Source organism: Anguilla anguilla, chromosome 1 (genome assembly GCF_013347855.1).
Source record: "Anguilla anguilla isolate fAngAng1 chromosome 1, fAngAng1.pri, whole genome shotgun sequence".
In the NCBI taxonomy this organism is placed as follows: Eukaryota; Metazoa; Chordata; class Actinopteri; order Anguilliformes; family Anguillidae; genus Anguilla; species Anguilla anguilla.
In genome coordinates this window covers 62,712,220-62,730,036 of record NC_049201.1, presented here as the reverse complement: position 1 = coordinate 62,730,036, position 17,817 = coordinate 62,712,220, and the positions used below count along the sequence as shown (strand labels likewise).

Genomic DNA, 17,817 nt, shown 5'->3' with positions numbered 1-17,817 from the left:
AGGAATCATGCACACACATATTACACACACAAACACACACACACACACACCCTCACACTGCAATACACCGCATGTTTACAGCATTAATATGAGCTGCACTATAACTGCATTGCACCCAAGGGAGGGCCTTTCTAAAACTGTCTGTGCGGTGCAGCTCATTCCCTCACAGCCTCTGTGATATTTTAAAGCCACTCTTGCAGCCTGTGCTTGTGTGGGTGAATTGAGTGTGGCAGTAAAATAATTGTGGGATATAGTGTAGACTTTGCCAGTTTCTGGCCACCAAGCAGGAAGAGTAATGTAACATGGTGTTTTTCTTTCCATGTGTTCTTACCGTGGTGAAATGCAGAAAAGTGTTTCTGAGACACAATGCCAGCTAAATGAATGGCTGTCCTTGAGAATTCTCATATGTGTGCATCTTGTATGCATTACTTAATGTATGTGTGGGTGTGTTTGTGCGTGAGCATGTGTGTGTGTGTATGTGTGTGTCTGTGTGCGTGCGTGCGTGAATGTTGGTATGCGTGTATAAAAAAAAGGACCACCTCAAACTTGAAAACAGCACCCTGGCAGGCTAATCACTTCAGCAGAGCCATTTATTTCTACGCCTCGTTCTTTGCTCAACTCTCAAGGGCTGGGCTTGGTGTTATTTTCACAGACTGTCAGGCCAAATGCGCACAGTGCCGGCCACTGGTTCCAAGTTGGCTGAAGGTAGACTGACCATAAAACGAAGTATTGCGTAGTGAAGGGGTTCTGGGCAATAACACTGATGGAGAAAAGCTCTGCACGTCTCTGGATGATGTCATCCTCTTACTGAGTCATTGTGAAAGACGCCTGAGTGATCCGAATACTACCTTCAGAACTTTCACTTATTTCTGGATGGCAAACTATATTAAATATTTGTCAATATTGTTCATTGGTTTACTTCTGAATCAACATATTTATATATATATATATATATATATACATACATACATACATACATACATACGTATATATGTATGAATTCGATACTTGAGTGAGTTTAAATGAGTTTAAAACATAACTAATTTAACTTACTAATTATTAAGCGATAAATAAAAATGAAATATACATACCGACATGTATTACACCAAATTTGCATAATACTCATACATTTTGACTACCTTATGAGGTCTCCACATCACTGGGCTGCCCTTTCCCAGGACAGCTGCACTCTGCTTCCCAGCACATGAGAAGCAAAGAACTCTAGAAGCCCCCTCCTCAGCTGAGATGAAACAGGCAGGGCTGCTCAGATAAAGAGACAGCCGTTTATATACCTGTCAGTCTCGCTGACCGGTGTCGTCCATGTTGTTATCTTAGACTTTGCAGGATTAATATTCCTTTTCAAGTTTAATGAGATAAGAGGCCTGGGGGAGGCGTGCCCTGGAGTGTTCAAAGGCTGACCGGCCCTCAGGAGCAGCCTTATCTCAGGCTGTGATTGGTCTGGCTGATAGGTGATCCTTACAGACGAGGTCTGCTGCTCTCCAGGGGGGAGTGACTTGAGCATCCTTACCGTTGCTCGTCTTTGATTTCGGGGGCAAGGCCCGCTTCCTACCAGACTCTCCAACACCGCGGCGCTCCCATAAAGCTAATCCATTCCTCCCCCGTTGGACGGGCCATGTTCACCAGAGCCGGGTGGAGGCGCCGCCTTCATTCCTCTGCCAGCATACCTGCCCCATGCCCCACGCCGGCCCGGCTGGCGCTCTGTGGCTCCGCGACCGTGGCCGCCGCTCTCTGAGTCCGAGTCATGGGGACGCGGGGAATGGCTTCCCCGGGACCCCCAGTCTGGGACACCTCATCCAAGTTCGCCTGACTAATTAATCCCAGGGCCCGCGCGGTGGAGAGCATATATCAGACGCGGACGTGAACCGGCGCGCTCATGGGAGGGTTCCGTACTCCGGGCGAGTTGTGTGTCACCAGCACGGCCCAGTATTTCATTGAGAAATCTCAAAGGAGAACATCTGTTAGGGGGTCAGCGAGGCACGTGGTGGTGTGACTGAACACAGCACCATTGAAAGCAGTGGGAAATAAAGGGCTCCAATGACCATTAATGTCACTCAGGACAGGTTTTATACATCTGCGCAGATCTCCGATAACTCCATCACTCAAAAACACCAGCAAGACTTAGTATAGCCGTTTGACATCGTCACATTGTGATGTGTCCCTGAAGCGTTCATAAGTGATATGGAAAGAGTAACATTCAGTGGGCCTAATAGCGGGACCAGTTGCGAAGGTGATGGTTTTGTTGTGTGTTGAAGGTTTACTATCAGGTCAAGATGTCCATGCACTGATCATGGAATCCCCCCCACAAAAAAAAAATTAAGTTGTAAATAAAGTAGATAAAGAATCATAATATATTGGCAAAATAGCTTAGATGACATCATACTCAAACCTAAAAGCTTACCTACAATGGGTTGCCAAAAATTGAAAAAAAAAAAAAGTGCAAAATAGAAATGAACGGATTGAAAGATGTCCTAAAAACAAGACGCATAGCCACAAGACAAATGTCTTCACAGAACCCGTGAATTATAAGAATGGGAGATATTTCCTGTTTTAGCCTTTTAATGAAATGATGTCTTGGATTTACAAAAACAACACAGGCAAAGATATAACTTTTTTCAACTTTCAAATAAATCTAATTATGCCATTTATCTGTTTCAGTCAATCTTGTGTTTCCATAATAATGTTTACTTTTCCTGTAAAGAAAGGCCCACATCAAAACAGATTTTCTGGAATGCTTAAGCTGAAAAGGTTATGCTTAACTCAATATCTAACACAAATAGCTCCAGGCTGGGTGTTTTCTATTTTTCCACATCGCAGTTATAAAAGCGGCGGCCATTTCTCCTTGAGAAGTCAGGAGCACTTAGCTGACACGGCGCGCCTGTAGTCGCTGGCCTTTACGCGGCTCTGAGAGCTCTGGGCAGGGATCTGGAAGAGGTCGGACCGTGCCCCAGTTCTGCCCCTTCTCTGCCCCTTCCCTGCCCGCTCCTGCAGCGAGCGGCTCACGTTCCGCTCTCCTCACGAGACTTCCGTCTCTTGACAGCTGTGAGGAATTAGTGCACGCGCTCCTCGCTTGTCCTCTGGTCACTCTGCAGGCCAGCGGTCCGCTCAGGGGTCACGGTGGTCAGAAACTGCTGGCCGTGGGGACTTTGCTTCAGGGAATTCATCGCATTTTTGGACAGAGGAGGTCAAATCCTGTTTCCTTTGGGTTTAAATTAAATATTGAAACATTTTAAGATGGTTTTCCAAACAAGAAGGCACACAATTGGGCGTAATTATTATCTTTTTTCATTGATAAAATACATTTTTTTGAACATTTTATGTTTTTTATGATTTTTATGGAAAAACTTTTGAAATGCAAGATTGTTTTTGTCTTCTATTATATAGCCTAGTCTTGTACTGTATAGTTTCATACATTTTATGAAGAGGATAATCTCAGCCTAAGAACATAGAAATTACTCCCAGACTTTGTTCACTGAAAATCACTTTACAGTTGCTTTGCTAACCTGATAATGCACTAGGACAAACAGTGCAACTTGCTTTGAGGTGAACTAAGAAGAAGAAGGTCTGTTGGCCTGAATGTCCTGTCACCTCTCAGCCAAAACAAACCCTTCACTGGTTGTCAAGCAGTCGCAGCTGATAGTCCTCAGAGAAAGTTTTGGATGTGAGAGGTGGAGAAGGTGAGGAAGCTGACTAACAGCTGTAGCTTTGTTTATGAGGTAAAACAGGACTGGGGAAATGACTGTAGAGGGGAGCTCTAGTGATGGTCTGTGCAGTTTCACACGGAGAAATCCACACACATGACTCCATGCACTTCAGCCCCAGAGCGTAGCAATATCCAACAAACACATATTCCCACATAGAAACTCTCTCTCTCTCTCTCTCTCTTTTACACACACACACACACACACACACACAAGCTTGCATGCATACACACAAATAAGTATGTACATGACACCTGCATTCAAATAAATGCGATCATTCACATATGCACATGTACGTGAATATTATAACTCCACAAGAAGAGGAATAATAATGTCTCCATATTATTATTTATGACATACTTTCTTAAAAACTTTTCTAAAAACATTCAGTGATGATATGATATTATTATAAAAACAAATGCATTTAAATTTTTCAAGCTGCGAGAGGATTAGAATAGTTGTCTTATTTTCATAAAACAAGCAGGAACATAAAACCTGTCTTCTAACTTGTTCTTTTGTCAGGGCAAATATAATGTGATTTAACTATTAAATATACCAATACACCAAACTATTCTAAAAGTGGCATCCTGGTACGATGTTATTCTCAGGGTAGGAATGTGTGGAATTTGCTGCTGCAGATTCTCCAGGACGGCTGCAATTTTATAAGCGCCACGTTTAGTTTAACCAGAAACCCTATCTCATGTGCAATCAGTATATTGATTTTCCTCTGTATTAAAGCTAAAACTCCACTGCTACTTTTTTTAAAGAAGTTGCTATTTTCACCATCTTCCCAGTAATCAGGGGACATGATGAATATTTAAGCATTTCAATTCCTTTTTGTAACGCTCTTTGATTTCGCTTAAGAGGAATGGTGCAATTTTGTACGCAGTTTAGGATCTGATTGAGGAGCTTGTGGTCCGGTTTCACTTTCTAAAAAGAGGGGCTTAGTTTTGTTACTTTTGAGATTTCAATGACAGCACACAGTTGGAGGTAATTTAAGTTACTTCAGACATAGGTAATATTTGTCACGTTGATGTTAAAAATGAACAAAGAAATCATTTGATATTGATAATAAGCTAATGTGACCAATTGTCTTATTGACCTAAAGATATTTTATTTTCGGTATGACGAGAAAGTAACCCCAATTCAGCAATTACAGAACAGGGTGTCTGCATCGACTCTAGGCCTGGCTTCTTTCAGTTGTCATCTGTGTATACATTTTAATTTAAAAAAAATATTGAAATTTACTATTCATATAAAATATTATTGAGTATGCAAGGAAATAATTTGAAAAAGGATGCCCAAAATAAATGTATTTATTTACACACATACTCATCTATATTTATATGTACAAACTGAATTAGTTCATTAGTAAAATAAACAATACGCATGCATATTTGAAATGTGTGAAAAGAGAGGGAAAGGGAGAGAAAGGAAAAAGTAAAAGACAAAGAGATCTAGTGACACTATAACTAGGTAAGATAAACTGGTTAATTAAGTCTGGAGTATTTAACAGAAATTTGATCCCAGTGGAAGACCCATGGAATCCAGCTGCAATGGAGCCAGCGGAAAATATCTATCATGATGAAGACAGGTTTTATTCCTATGCTACCTGATCCAGCATTCTGTCCAAAGTAAATAAAATGCCAGAAACATCTGGAGGAGATCCATTTGATCATTTATAGGGAAACCTGCCGAGCTGGCTTTAGGAAGCTAAACACAGGAATATTTGGGGGGAGTTTTGGTGTTGATGTGTGTGTGTGTGTGTGTGCATGTGTGTATGTGCATGTGCACGTGCGTGCGTGTGTGCATGCGTGTGTGCGCGTGCACATGCGTGCGTGTGTGCGTGCGTGTGTGTTTGAGTGTGTATGGAGGTGGGCATATAAGATCTCATTTTTATTTGTCTGAAAATATAAATAGTGAGCCCATTCACACATCTGTTTGAATACTAGCCTATTGTTGTCTGATGTGTCGCTTGGGTGCAAAGGAGATTTGGGAAATTCACACCTTGTTTCTCACTGGGGGAATGGCCCTACCTTTTTACTTCCCTCATTTCCATATGGACTACAGTTCCCAATATGTGAACACAGCACTCAGAATCATGTCATTCCTTCAATAATATCATTGGAAAATGGGACTGCCAAAACTAGTAAAACCAAGAAATTAATTCACCAGGCCTGATTAATTCATGCTCTGTTCCTTTCAATCTATCGCCTATAATATTTCCTTTTTTTGTATGTTAGATTTGCTTTATACTGTAGTTCGTTTTTTTAAGTAGGACGTTCAAAAAACATTTCAGAAAAAATAAGCAATTCAAACAGCCCTATTTCCCCCCACATTCACACGTAAAATAATAAATACAAGCCTGAAGGGTGTTTCTTTTTGTGAAACCGAGATCACCATGATTACGATTTTTGATTGGTGCTGCCATTTATCTCTGGAATTTTTCAAATAAGGCTTTTGTGAAAATATTTCATTCTTCTGCTGCCCACCCTACTGATCTGCCAAAACACTCATACATTTTTTTTCAGAAATAAAGCCACATAGCATAAAAACACCATTTTAAAATGAAGTGTTTTAGAAATCATCATATGGCAGGTAAATAAAGATTTGTTGTCACACCATCACTTGATGATATCTGCTTTTATGACTTTTCTTACAGTCACACTAAACATATGTGTTTGTATTCAAAGGGTGGATGTGTAAACAGAACCATGTTGTTTCTAGCCTCCTACAGGCTCCATTTACCAATTTGCTGTCTGTCTGGCTGCTGTGCTAAAGGTGACAGGCTAGTTAATGTCACAGTGAGTAGCAGTGGGAGCACATCTGCAGAAGAGATCAACAGACCTGACTGAATGATTTCCTCCTCTGACTATTTACTGTGTTGCTGAGCCTATCAAACCCTAATTTGTTGACATTTGTTGCCTTGAGTCTGCCTGTTCTCATATTTTTCCCTACTGTTTTTGTACTCTGCACCCCCACCCCCGCCCCACCCACCCCCACTGCCCCCCTCCCCCCCAATCCCTCCCTCCATCTCTCATGACATAAACTCCAGGAGCCAGGGTGCATCCAGCAGTTCCGCTGGTACCAGGCTCAGCTGGTGACTGTCATGGCTACCCGAGTTGAGGCAAAACCCCTGCCGGGTGCCAGGGTCCAGCCGCCTCCGCTGGACTCTCCCCCTCGGCAGCACACATTGCTCGGGCAGGCCGGCGCGTCTGCCCACTCCACTGGTGAGCGTCCCCGCGGGGCAGGCCTTCAACAGCTTGGGAAACGGCCGTGTGTGAGCGGGGATCATCTGATTTAAATGTGCGGGATGCCACAGATTGCAGCACGTTAGCGTTAGCATCAGTTTTATTTATGTTTTGAAGTTTGGCTGGCACTGCCACCCCGCGCGCCCCGGTGGTAATCCGCCCTGAATAATCACGCATTAAGTGGAAGGGCTTGCGCTGGTGTCTCGGGAACAGGTGCCAACCCCTCCCCTCGCTCCCCTGGCCGGAGGATCGTCTCGGGGCTGCCTTTGCGTCCCACGCGTTGAGCTACACACATTCTTCACATTCATGGTGCTTCCATTTTCCTAAAATGGCAGAAGCATTAGATTGCACATATTGTACTGCTGACTTTGAATGTGGGCTTTTTAAAAAAAATGTGAACATGTGCAGTGTTACATAGTCCCTGTCAGTTTTTGTAATGGGGCGAACAAAACATGCAAGCTGATAAAACGAAACTATGCACCTTTTTGGCTGTGTTTTCGCTGCAAACAAAATGCATTGCTCAATTCTGTTTTGCTGAGTGGAGTTTGGCTGAAATATTACATGTATAATGCAGTGTGAAAGCACCAAAACCTCAAGCTTTTTAAAATATTTTTTGACAATACAGCTGGTCTTCTTATTGCTGGTGTTTTGTATACCACAAGGCTCAGGAAAATGAAGGATACTGTTTGAAAGACAATGAACAATTAACTTGTTAGTGGTTTACAAATGTCAGTAGTTACCCCTCTTTCAGGGGGAAACTTACAGGAATCATTTCTTACATAATCATGCCACTGATATTGACATAGGCTCAGTATAGTCTCTAAACTGCCACACAATGAAATAATGAGCACAGATCATAATTTTAAGATGTTTCCTTGGCAACAAAAAAAAAAAAACAGCAAATTTTGGTTGATATTATTTATCAGGAGAATGTTGTGAAAATTGCTTCCCTGTGCTATAAACAAGGCTTTGGGAGGTGACGTTACTTCTTGATCTTGCTCATGCCGCAGGCCTGGTGTATGATGCTGGAATGCTGAAGCACCAGTGTGTGTGTGATAACTACGCTAATCACCTGGAGCATGCAGGCCGTGTCCAGAGTATCTGGGCCCGCTTGCAGGACTGTGGCCTGGTGGACTGCTGTGAGGTATGGAGCCTTTGTGCAGCCACATGTCTTTTCTTCCCGATTTATGCGGGGGTGTATCATCAGTGACTCATTTGGCCAGAGGACAGTGGCCTGGATTCAGTCTTACCACACTGCGGTCTCTCTCGAACATTCAGTCATGAGAATTCAAGAGACTTTCCCTTTTTCATTTCACTTAAACAGCGGAAACTTGTGAAGTCATTTCAATAAAGTTTGTTGCGTAAATAACAAAAACAATGGCAAAGGAACCCACAAAAATGTTTTTGCATATGTATTCATTTACATAATGCTTTCGCTTGCACATGCACAGATCACCTTCATGCAGCGATTTAACAAGCTGTGCAAGGGGTTCACTTTTTTTCCCATTATAAACGACACCATGGCAATGCGACTTGATTCAAGATTGGATCCCCTCAAAAACATATTGTAACTCATGCATTCTGCAATGCTTTCTAACTAGTAAATATGGCTATGCAGTTTTGATTTATATGCTGGAGATTGTACTGACATAACATAATAATTCTATTAACTGAAAGTGGAAAAAAATGCTCCAAGTATGTTGCCCTTCTCCTCCTCTTCCAGCGCATCCTTGGCCGTAAAGCTAGTCTGGAGGAAGTCCGATTGGTCCATTCTGAGCGCCACACTCTCCTGTACGGAACAAACCCACTGAACAGACAGAAACTTGACCCAAAGAAGCTGCTGGGTATGTGTGGGAACAATGGGAGTGTCAAGCTTCAGCAGTGAATTTGAAATGGTACAGGAAATGGCATTAGGTAGCCTAATATTTTTTAGAAGGTCAGAGTCAAATTTTGCATGCCATATGGTGAAGACATACTGAGCACAACCACATAAACCACAAATCATTATTGCCTAAGTTTAATTCAACTACAGCTCACAGATTAATCTTAAGGGAATTAAACAAAGAGTAAGTCATTCTCACTCAACATCACTGAACAGCTGTCTTATTGAATATATATATTTTTTTAAATATGGTTTTATCAAGTAATAATGGATGCTGTGTGATGGGGTGTAAGGACGTTTATATTTAAAACATACATTTAAAACGTACTGTTCATTTACTAACGTTCTGTGTCTTGGTAGGCTCCACCCCTCAGGACAACTTCACAGTATTGCCTTGCGGTGGATATGGGGTGAGTGTAAAGACGTATGTGTGAAGGTTGGGGTCACTGAAAAGCAGTTGGGTGTCAGAACAACAATATAAATCTGATTTCATGCAGTTCCTATGAAAAAGTACAGACATTTGCAATCCAGAGCATGTATTTATGGTGTCCTTTAAGTGCCAAAAAAGGCAAAGCTTTTTTTATTTAGTTATGTGAAAAGCAAAGAAAAAACTTGACAAAGTACAAGAAGAAAATAAAAGTACATTTGGAAAAACTAATATGCTGAAAGGGATTGTTACTATTTAGTGTTGCACAGAGGGAAACAGTGCAGCAGATACCCTTATTCATGATGATTTAGATAACTGTTTTTTATATCATCTGTTTGTACAGCTGGGTATGTAATAAAAACATCTCAGGTTACACAATTTGCTAAGAGGTCTATTGGCAGTGCCCACTCGGTGCCTAAATCGACAGGCTTCTGCTAACAATCCCTAATCCTTAGCCAGCACACCACACTGCCATGGCATGGAACAAAGCTTATGGAGTGTTACCTCCTGTTACCAGGCAAATTAACTAGATGAAGATTTAGTTTGGGCATTTCAGGTTTTTGCTTTAATGATAGTTTTGTTTTTGTTTTTACAATTTTTATATATCCCTGCTTATCATAAAATGTCGTGATAAAGTACTACTGATGTTTGTATTGTGTAAATCAATAATTCAATATATACATTACATTTCCTTTCATTCTGACCGAATAATAAGGTTATGTCCTTTGGTGTTTTGTTGATTATTGTTACTGACAGCGAGTGAGCTCACACTCACTGTCAGTAAAATTCTGGTTTGAATTCCGGTTGGTGAAATTCATTCAGTCAGCTCTGTGGCAAGGCGAATTCCATCAGGCAATGCTGTCAGTTATTATTTCACTGTCCCTTTCAGAATCCATCTGAAAGTTGGGGAAAACATTGAACTAAATATAGAAAAGACTTTTCTTCACATATGACCCTTATCTTGGGTGAGAGGGGTAAAAAGGGGGGAAAAGCGTCTTGAAATAATTTCTCCTGCCATTTGAGTCTCTGTCGGTAGGCCGTGTAAAGCGCTACATCAGAGAAGGTTATTTTTTTATGATAGTGACGTCACCGTGTCTTCAAAGGGCCCTTCTGCATTTGCTGTCATTTATATCTTGGATGGAATGGGCTGAGTGATTCCCTGGGTGTGTTTTACTAAATTGATAACAGATTGCTTGCTCGTCTTTCTGGCACGAGCTGAAGGAGGTTTGAATCACACCACCACTGGCAGCGGCAGTGAGTTTTTAAAAACTTTTTCTTTTTTCTTTTTTTTTTTGCAAAGGGTTGTAATTGCTTTAAAGGCTCTGGTGATATTTGTTTCAATGAGGAAGGGGCTTCCTCATGGTGTAGGGGTCCTGGGTCTGGATTGGACTGGGGCAGCTGAGGGGAGAATATTTCTGCAAACAGGATATGCCTTTATAATATGTTTGAGTTTCGCTCTGAAGTTCTGCTGAGTGCATTAGCCCGCAATTCGATGATGAGGAGAGCCCAGCCATCCCACACTGTGGGGGATGGGTTGCCTTTGTCCCGTTCACACTGACTTGATTTGGTTAGGGGGAACTTTGGGGTAAAGTCCTTGGAACTGTGGCTCCTCAGATGATCTAGAAATTTGGATTCAACAGTAAGGGAGACAAAGTGCAAGAGAGAGAGAGAGAGAGAGAGAGAGAGAGGGAGGGGGGGGCAGGGGGAAGGGCTAGCCAGAGCAGTATTTGGCTTGGGATGAAAAAGGCAAGTAAAAAAAGAGAGGTCTGCTTTCCATAAATTCCTGGCTTCTTTTAAGACGGGCCTACTCTGCACTCATAAATCCCCTGTTTGAGGTGTTTAAATAGAGGGACTTTTTCTATATTACCAATGGACAATATGAAAGGGGAAAAAAATCAGGGCTCAGAAAGTTTCTGTAATTAAAGATACACACATTTCTTAATGTCATACTTAAAATCTTGGCTGCATTGAAGTAAAGTAGTAATAAGTATTAATTATATTAATTGTTAGTACCATTATACTGTACAGTTATATATTTAGTGAGGAAGCATTTAAACCTAAATAATGTAGCTGGATAGTACTGTGCATTACTGTGAGAATTCTGAGAACTCATGTGTGTGATTAAAAACGTAAATAATTGGTTTTTGTGAGCCATGAGAAAACATATTTCAAATTAGTGTTGTTGTTTTTTTCAATCCGTAATCCAAGTTATACGGTAAAGCAAATTTACAGACCTTATAGCATAAATTGCCTGTCAAAATAGAAGGTTGTGCAGAGAGATTGATATAATCAGACTAAAAGTGAGGTGGCCAGTATTAGGAAGAGAAAAATAAACGGTAATCCTGCACTGGGGTTCTACTATGGGCTCCTCCCTTATTGTTATTATTAAAAGCATACTCAGCTGTGAAGCCTCTCCTGACTTTCACAGATTTCCCTGACATTTGGCAGAATATTACAGAGTACAGGGCTCTCTTCTTCCAGTTCAACATTTTTCAACAGAATTCTCTCCCAGTGACAAATTTGCCATTGGCAATTCCTACCAAAAGCTCAGAAAAGCATAATGCTATCAATATGATAATGTGCTAGGACAGTTTTTGGAAAGGACAGAGATGTGGGAGGGCTGAAATCATGCTCGCAGAAAACATGGAAAGCGTGTGCAAAAATGCTTGCCGACCGCAGCCATTCAAGTTGGAGAATCCAAAATGGAACTCTAGTACCTCTGACTCTCTAAAATGCAGGCCCTTGATGAGTCACTCAGATGCAGTTCAAGCCATTTATGCAAATTCAGTCCAAGCACCGCTTTTTTCATTCCCATGTATTTGCAAAGGCTATTTATTGATGTGTTTTCTTCATGGCACCCTACTGTATGCATGAAATGACATATCGTAAATAGGAAATTGATTTTTATTTTTGTTTAATTAAAATAGCTCCCTGCTGGGAATATTGTCTTTCAGAAAAGTCTTCACATGGTTATTGTGTATACTTTTTGTTTTCTTTTATTTGGGCCACTAAGAGTGAGTATCGTGTACAAGGCATGCAATTTCTTTGTATAGTGGCTCATTTTGTAATTTAAGGTCTGCACTTTACTATCACCTAATCGGGTGGATATAGCTTATCTAAAATTGACTTCCACTCTTAAGACTAAGTAAAAGATATTTTTGATTGACAAAAGATTTGCCATCGTCTATGAATAGCCTGTGCCGAGCTGCTGATCCATCTATTAGCTACTATTCTTTCACTGTGCTAATCTCACATAGACTTACAGTCACTTTACTAGCAGTTCTGGTGGCTACACTGTCAGTTCCAACACACCATTGGAGATGGCATAAATATTTCACTTTGGAACTATCACAACTCCTACTGGAAAATTTCATTTGCCTTATAACCAAACAGCTGAAGTACACAAATCACAGAGATGTATGGAAAAGCATTTAAATCAAGGGAGTTTAATGTCATTCCACTGACTAAAGCACATGTCACAAGGAATACAACTTAACCAGCTTTGAAGCAGAGTGAAACTCTATAGGAATGGTAAAGAAGTGCACAAAAATACACTCAACAATTTGGCCATAAAGCCTGGCATGGCGTGGTCAGTATCTAGATTCTGTGCATGCTGTAGATTAGCATACACTGGGTTGAAATGTGGCCCCAGCCATGCCAAGAAGGCACTTCATGCCGACACTGGAGTCTATTGGCCCCTATATGAGGCAACAATTTTTAGATGTTGCAATAATGATGATTCATTAAATTTGTATTCAAGTGAAGTGTAGAGTCAGGGTCTCCCTAGCCTAGTGCTGTGGCTAAGGTTCTTGCTGGCTTGCACACAGGGCATATCCAGCCCATGCGTGTAATGTTGTTTGTAATGAGAAATCTAAACAGGGAACGGCAGTGAGGCATGACAGGAATGTGTTTCCATTGGAGGGAGCTCTGTGCAAGAAAACGAGAAAAAAAAACACAAAAACAAAAAAAAGCACGAGTAAAGTCGAGGCCGAGCTGCGTCCAGAAGGAACTCTGGGATAGGCCAAGACGGAAGACTAATGTTATTGTACATTGGCTGTCACCCTGCCAGCCCTTCCTCACCAATTGCTCTCTTGCTTTTTTCTCCCCCCTCTTCCCTCCTTCCCTCCCTTGCTCCTCACCCCTCTGTTTGCTCAGGTGGACAGTGACACAGTTTGGAATGAGCTGCACTCATCCACGTCGGCACGCACGGCTGTGGGCTGTGTCATCGAGCTGGCGTCCAGAGTGGCCTCAGGAGGGCTGGAGGTGAGGCCTGAACCCAAGTGCGCCGTGTGTGGGAACCAGGCAGGAAGTGGAGTGCAGTTCGAGGGGATGAAAGTGAGAGGGAGGAAGAGAAAGAGGGAGGGAAAGAGAGAGAGAGAGAGAGAGAGAGAGAGAGAAGAAAACAGACCACCAGTTCAGAAAAACGGAGAGTGGGGGATGGGGACAAAGATGGAGTGGTGGGGGTGCTGGGTGGTTTGTTGATTTTAAAGTTTATGGCCCACAAAATTTGTCTGGAAACAGTGCAGCACTGGGTTTATTTTATCATGCCATGCTGTCCTAATATTTCTGTCAGGAATTCCCATTTTGTGAAGACCAATCACAGTCTAAACATTGTATTCAAGTCAATCGACAGCACCACTGCTGTTTTTTTAGTTTTGGCCCCAAACATGTATGACATCTGTCTTGTGATATTTTTGTTAAAAAGGCTTTTCCCCAGGAATATTTATTTTACAGGGCTAAGAATTTTGGCACATCTAGAAAGGAAATGACATACAATTAATCTCGCAAAAGATAAATGAAATTACATACACTGATCTGGACTACAGTGTATATTCCTTTGATCAATTAACTTTTATACTCTGATCATTCTGACAAAGAACTATATACTATTCTATAAAGCAATTACAACTTTATAAATACTCTATCATATATTGGCATTGAAATACATATCACTAAATCAAAGCCATATTAAATTGTAATTAAGCTCCAAATTATTGTAAATAGAGTCAAATGATCTAAACTGTATTATGTAATTTCTCCCTCTTTAAAGTTACTTAACTTGTCCTAATGACCTGCTTGGGGGAGACTGAAGGCTGGATGTCATTGATAACTTTTTCTGTTTGTTTCCATTCATGATCATATGGCACTATATTATAAGGTTTATGTCCATGCTTCACAATTTAACAAGCATAGGTCATTACCATCACTGCTTATCATTACAAAAATATTTTTCAATATTTTCTCCTTTCTCATTTTCAAAATGCATACAGATAAGCATGCAAACAGATAAGCTTTACCAGGACCATATATCTGTCTATGAAGAATTTAATAACCACTGGGAATATGTTTATTTTGCATTGTGTAAGAAATTACATTTATGATTTGTGAACTATGATCATGTTTCCTTTTTAGCAAGGCAGGGTTATTACTATGTAGGAATCACTTGCAGTTCCTCGCTGTTTTCCTCTGTCACTTTTCTGTAATATATTGTCACGCAGTGACTGGGCTCTCCTTGACTCTTTCAGAATGGCTTTGCTGTGGTGAGACCTCCCGGCCACCATGCAGAGGAATCTACAGCCATGTGAGTTCTTCAGAACTTCGGTTTTGGCAGTTCAGCATGTTTGTAGTAGTAGCCTGAAATGAAGATTAATAGTGCCCTTTTCTTTACACAAGCGAATAGAAAAAGAAGTTACTCTATTGTTTTTTTGGCTAAGCTGTACTTGTACGCTTGCTGTGTGATTTCGATGGTGAGCTGTAACTTGCAGATTGTATTGAGGACTGGCAGAGCTACATTGTATTCTGCCAGCTCCTAAGCTAGCCCATTAATGAACATTACATTCACAATTGCTGCTTTTTGTATTTGTGTCAAGAAATGTTTGCTACCATGACAGAACTAGCTGAAAGTATTTTTTTTCAACAACAGTGTAAGAGGAGGGTTTCCTAATTGTAAGTGTAACTTGCATATAATTCCATCAAAATACTAAAGCACTGCAAAGAGCTATGTTTATATAAATTTGCCAAAACTAGCGTTGAATCTTATTATAGAATTTAACAGCAGACTTTACATCAACCTAAGTGATGTTGCCTTTTCAACCTAGAAGTGACAAAACATTGCAATGAAAGCCTATGGGGCTTTATTTAAAGGACTACAACAACCAGTATCACTCCAATGTATACATGAACAGTACAGTAGTTTCTGTTCAAACGTAAATAGCCGATTTCATGTTTGAACCAATTACAGTTCTACCTTTATGCAATAATGCAAGATGAAGCACCTGCTCTCAATGTGGGGAAAGAGGAGAGCTCAAACTGGAAGCAAATATGCTGCAAAAGGGTATTTTTGGTCACATGATTAGTGCTAGTGACCTAGAAATTTACCAAACACACTAAACTCCATCAGACTTGAACATACAATATACTGTAGACCCCAGATCCTACACTTACATGACCAGTGCCAAAAACCTCATGCGCATAAATTATAACAACCATGCTTGGTTTTCAGCAACTTATCCAGTGAATGAAAAGTATGTTAAAATAATATATTTGTCAAACAGAAAAGTGTTATACAAGCCCCTCTCCCCCCTTCCATTTAGGTTTTGTCCCTTCAAATCAACAATTTGTCTTTACACAGGTTCCCCTGTCCAAAATACATCTATATCATGCATTTGGTTTTCTGGAGATCTACATGAACACCTTCCAGACCAGCAGAACACAGTCCACCCCAATGAAAAACAACTAACCGACACTTTCAACCTAAACAGTAGCAGTCTTTGTAGCAGGCTGACTAGTGCAGAGCTAACTTGTCCTAATAATGGCTGGATAAGAATCCAAATCATCTACTCTAATCTAATGAATGAATACTTGAATACTTATTCAGACATGTTTAAGCAAGTCGAACAACAAACAGCCGTTTCTAGACGAAGGCCAGCACCACAGCACAGAGAAGTTGGCAGTTCAAGTTCAGCGCAAGACCCGGTCTGGTCGCAGAGGCCCCTTCATCAACAGGCAGATCAGCAGTCACCTGCGCCTTCGAAACCGAGCGCGTCTGCCAGCGCCAGGTTGAGCCGCAGTCACCTGCGCAGCCCTCGCCCTGGACGCTTAATTGCGAGCAGATGGCGCGGGGGCCGGGAGGGGAAGTCCCCCAGGGCAGCCCCAGAGTCATAACCCCTCAGATCATTTAGCTCAGAAAATAAATCTGAACGTTACTGCTGCACCGTTTCCCCAAAACGTGTTTATTTGTGTTACTGTTCTCCTCTCTGTCCTAGGGGGTTCTGCTTCTTCAACTCCATTGCGATCGCTGCAAAGTACCTGAGACAGAAGTTGAACGTCGCCCGAATTTTAATTGTGGACTGGGTAGGTTTTTTTATTTTTTGCCTTATTAATGCAATGATTTTATATTTATTTGTTGAAACTATTTCTTCAGGTGTCAGTGTTAAAAAGGTCTCAACTGTTAAGAGCAGATCTTGTTTAGTGGGAAATACACTTCCCTCTATGAAATCACATTCACAGCCTCCGTGTCTGTTTACAGGAAGTCTCTCTGGATGCTTGTCTCATAGCTTACAGCATTCAGGAACACACACACACACACACACACACACACACACACACATATGTATGGACACACACACACATGCATGTACCCATACATACACACACACGCATGCACTCATACACAATGTACGCATACACACACACATGCACTGGCAATATGAAACCTTGAAATAACTACTTTTCCAGTTTTGGTAAATGTAAGGCTGATATTATACATATAGATTCAGGTTAACCTTAAATATCAGATGTATTTATTAGAGGAAATATCAGATTTAAGAAGAAACTCTCTTGCCTTTTGTGGAAAATCCATGTGCTTGATGGTTCCATTTCCCTCGTTATCCCTTTTTTAAACAGAATTGTCACTTGTAACTATTACAGTGCAAATGATTTTAAAATGAATTTTGGTATTTAGTTGTTGGTGCAAAACCTTTTAATGAAAAATTGGTTAACCTGAAGAAAATATTTAATATTTAAAAAATCATACATAACTGTTGTCCTAATTGCTGAGAGATATCTCATCATGATGATGTCTCATGCAAATGAACGCATTAACAGATACAGTGCTAGGGCCCCAGTTCCTTCCCTATCCTCTATCAATTGCTCATTTGAATGTGTTCATATAGCTATGAGATAACTGCTCATGGGTTAAAAATATTAGGACCTTATTACTTGAAATAGTTTCATGAGACGTCATTTATATCACCAGCTGTTTAACACCATGTCGCTATGAATTGCATTGAATCCACAATATTTCCAGTGTTTAGTGTTTCCATTTTTGTTTGAAAAGCCACTCCATCATTATTTTAGTGGTTATTTAAATTAATGAAAGTATGTCATAATTTGACACCTGCTTATTATTTCAAGGGAAGGACAAAGGACCATTGTAATAAATTGTGTTATTCATCTCAACTGTTAGTTCCGCAGTCAAATCTGTTTATAAATCAGTGGGGTCCAATAGGAAAAATATACATAAATACTGACTTCACA

The 17,817-nt window shown here is 40.8% G+C and overlaps 1 protein-coding gene across 7 annotated transcripts in view; it reads left to right on the top strand.

Annotated features, from left to right (window-relative positions):
• LOC118223946 (histone deacetylase 9-like) overlaps window positions 1-17,817 on the top strand; it is a 123,991-nt gene that overhangs the window by 73,133 nt on the left and 33,041 nt on the right. For all 7 annotated transcript variants that reach the window (XM_035411080.1, XM_035411089.1, XM_035411056.1 and 4 more), the window contains 7 exons: window positions 6,775-6,949; window positions 7,981-8,114; window positions 8,694-8,814; window positions 9,213-9,262; window positions 13,435-13,542; window positions 14,805-14,860; window positions 16,545-16,632. In XM_035411080.1, coding sequence (XP_035266971.1) covers window positions 6,775-6,949; window positions 7,981-8,114; window positions 8,694-8,814; window positions 9,213-9,262; window positions 13,435-13,542; window positions 14,805-14,860; window positions 16,545-16,632 — 732 coding nt within the window. The remainder of the gene's footprint in view (window positions 1-6,774; window positions 6,950-7,980; window positions 8,115-8,693; window positions 8,815-9,212; window positions 9,263-13,434; window positions 13,543-14,804; window positions 14,861-16,544; window positions 16,633-17,817) is intronic.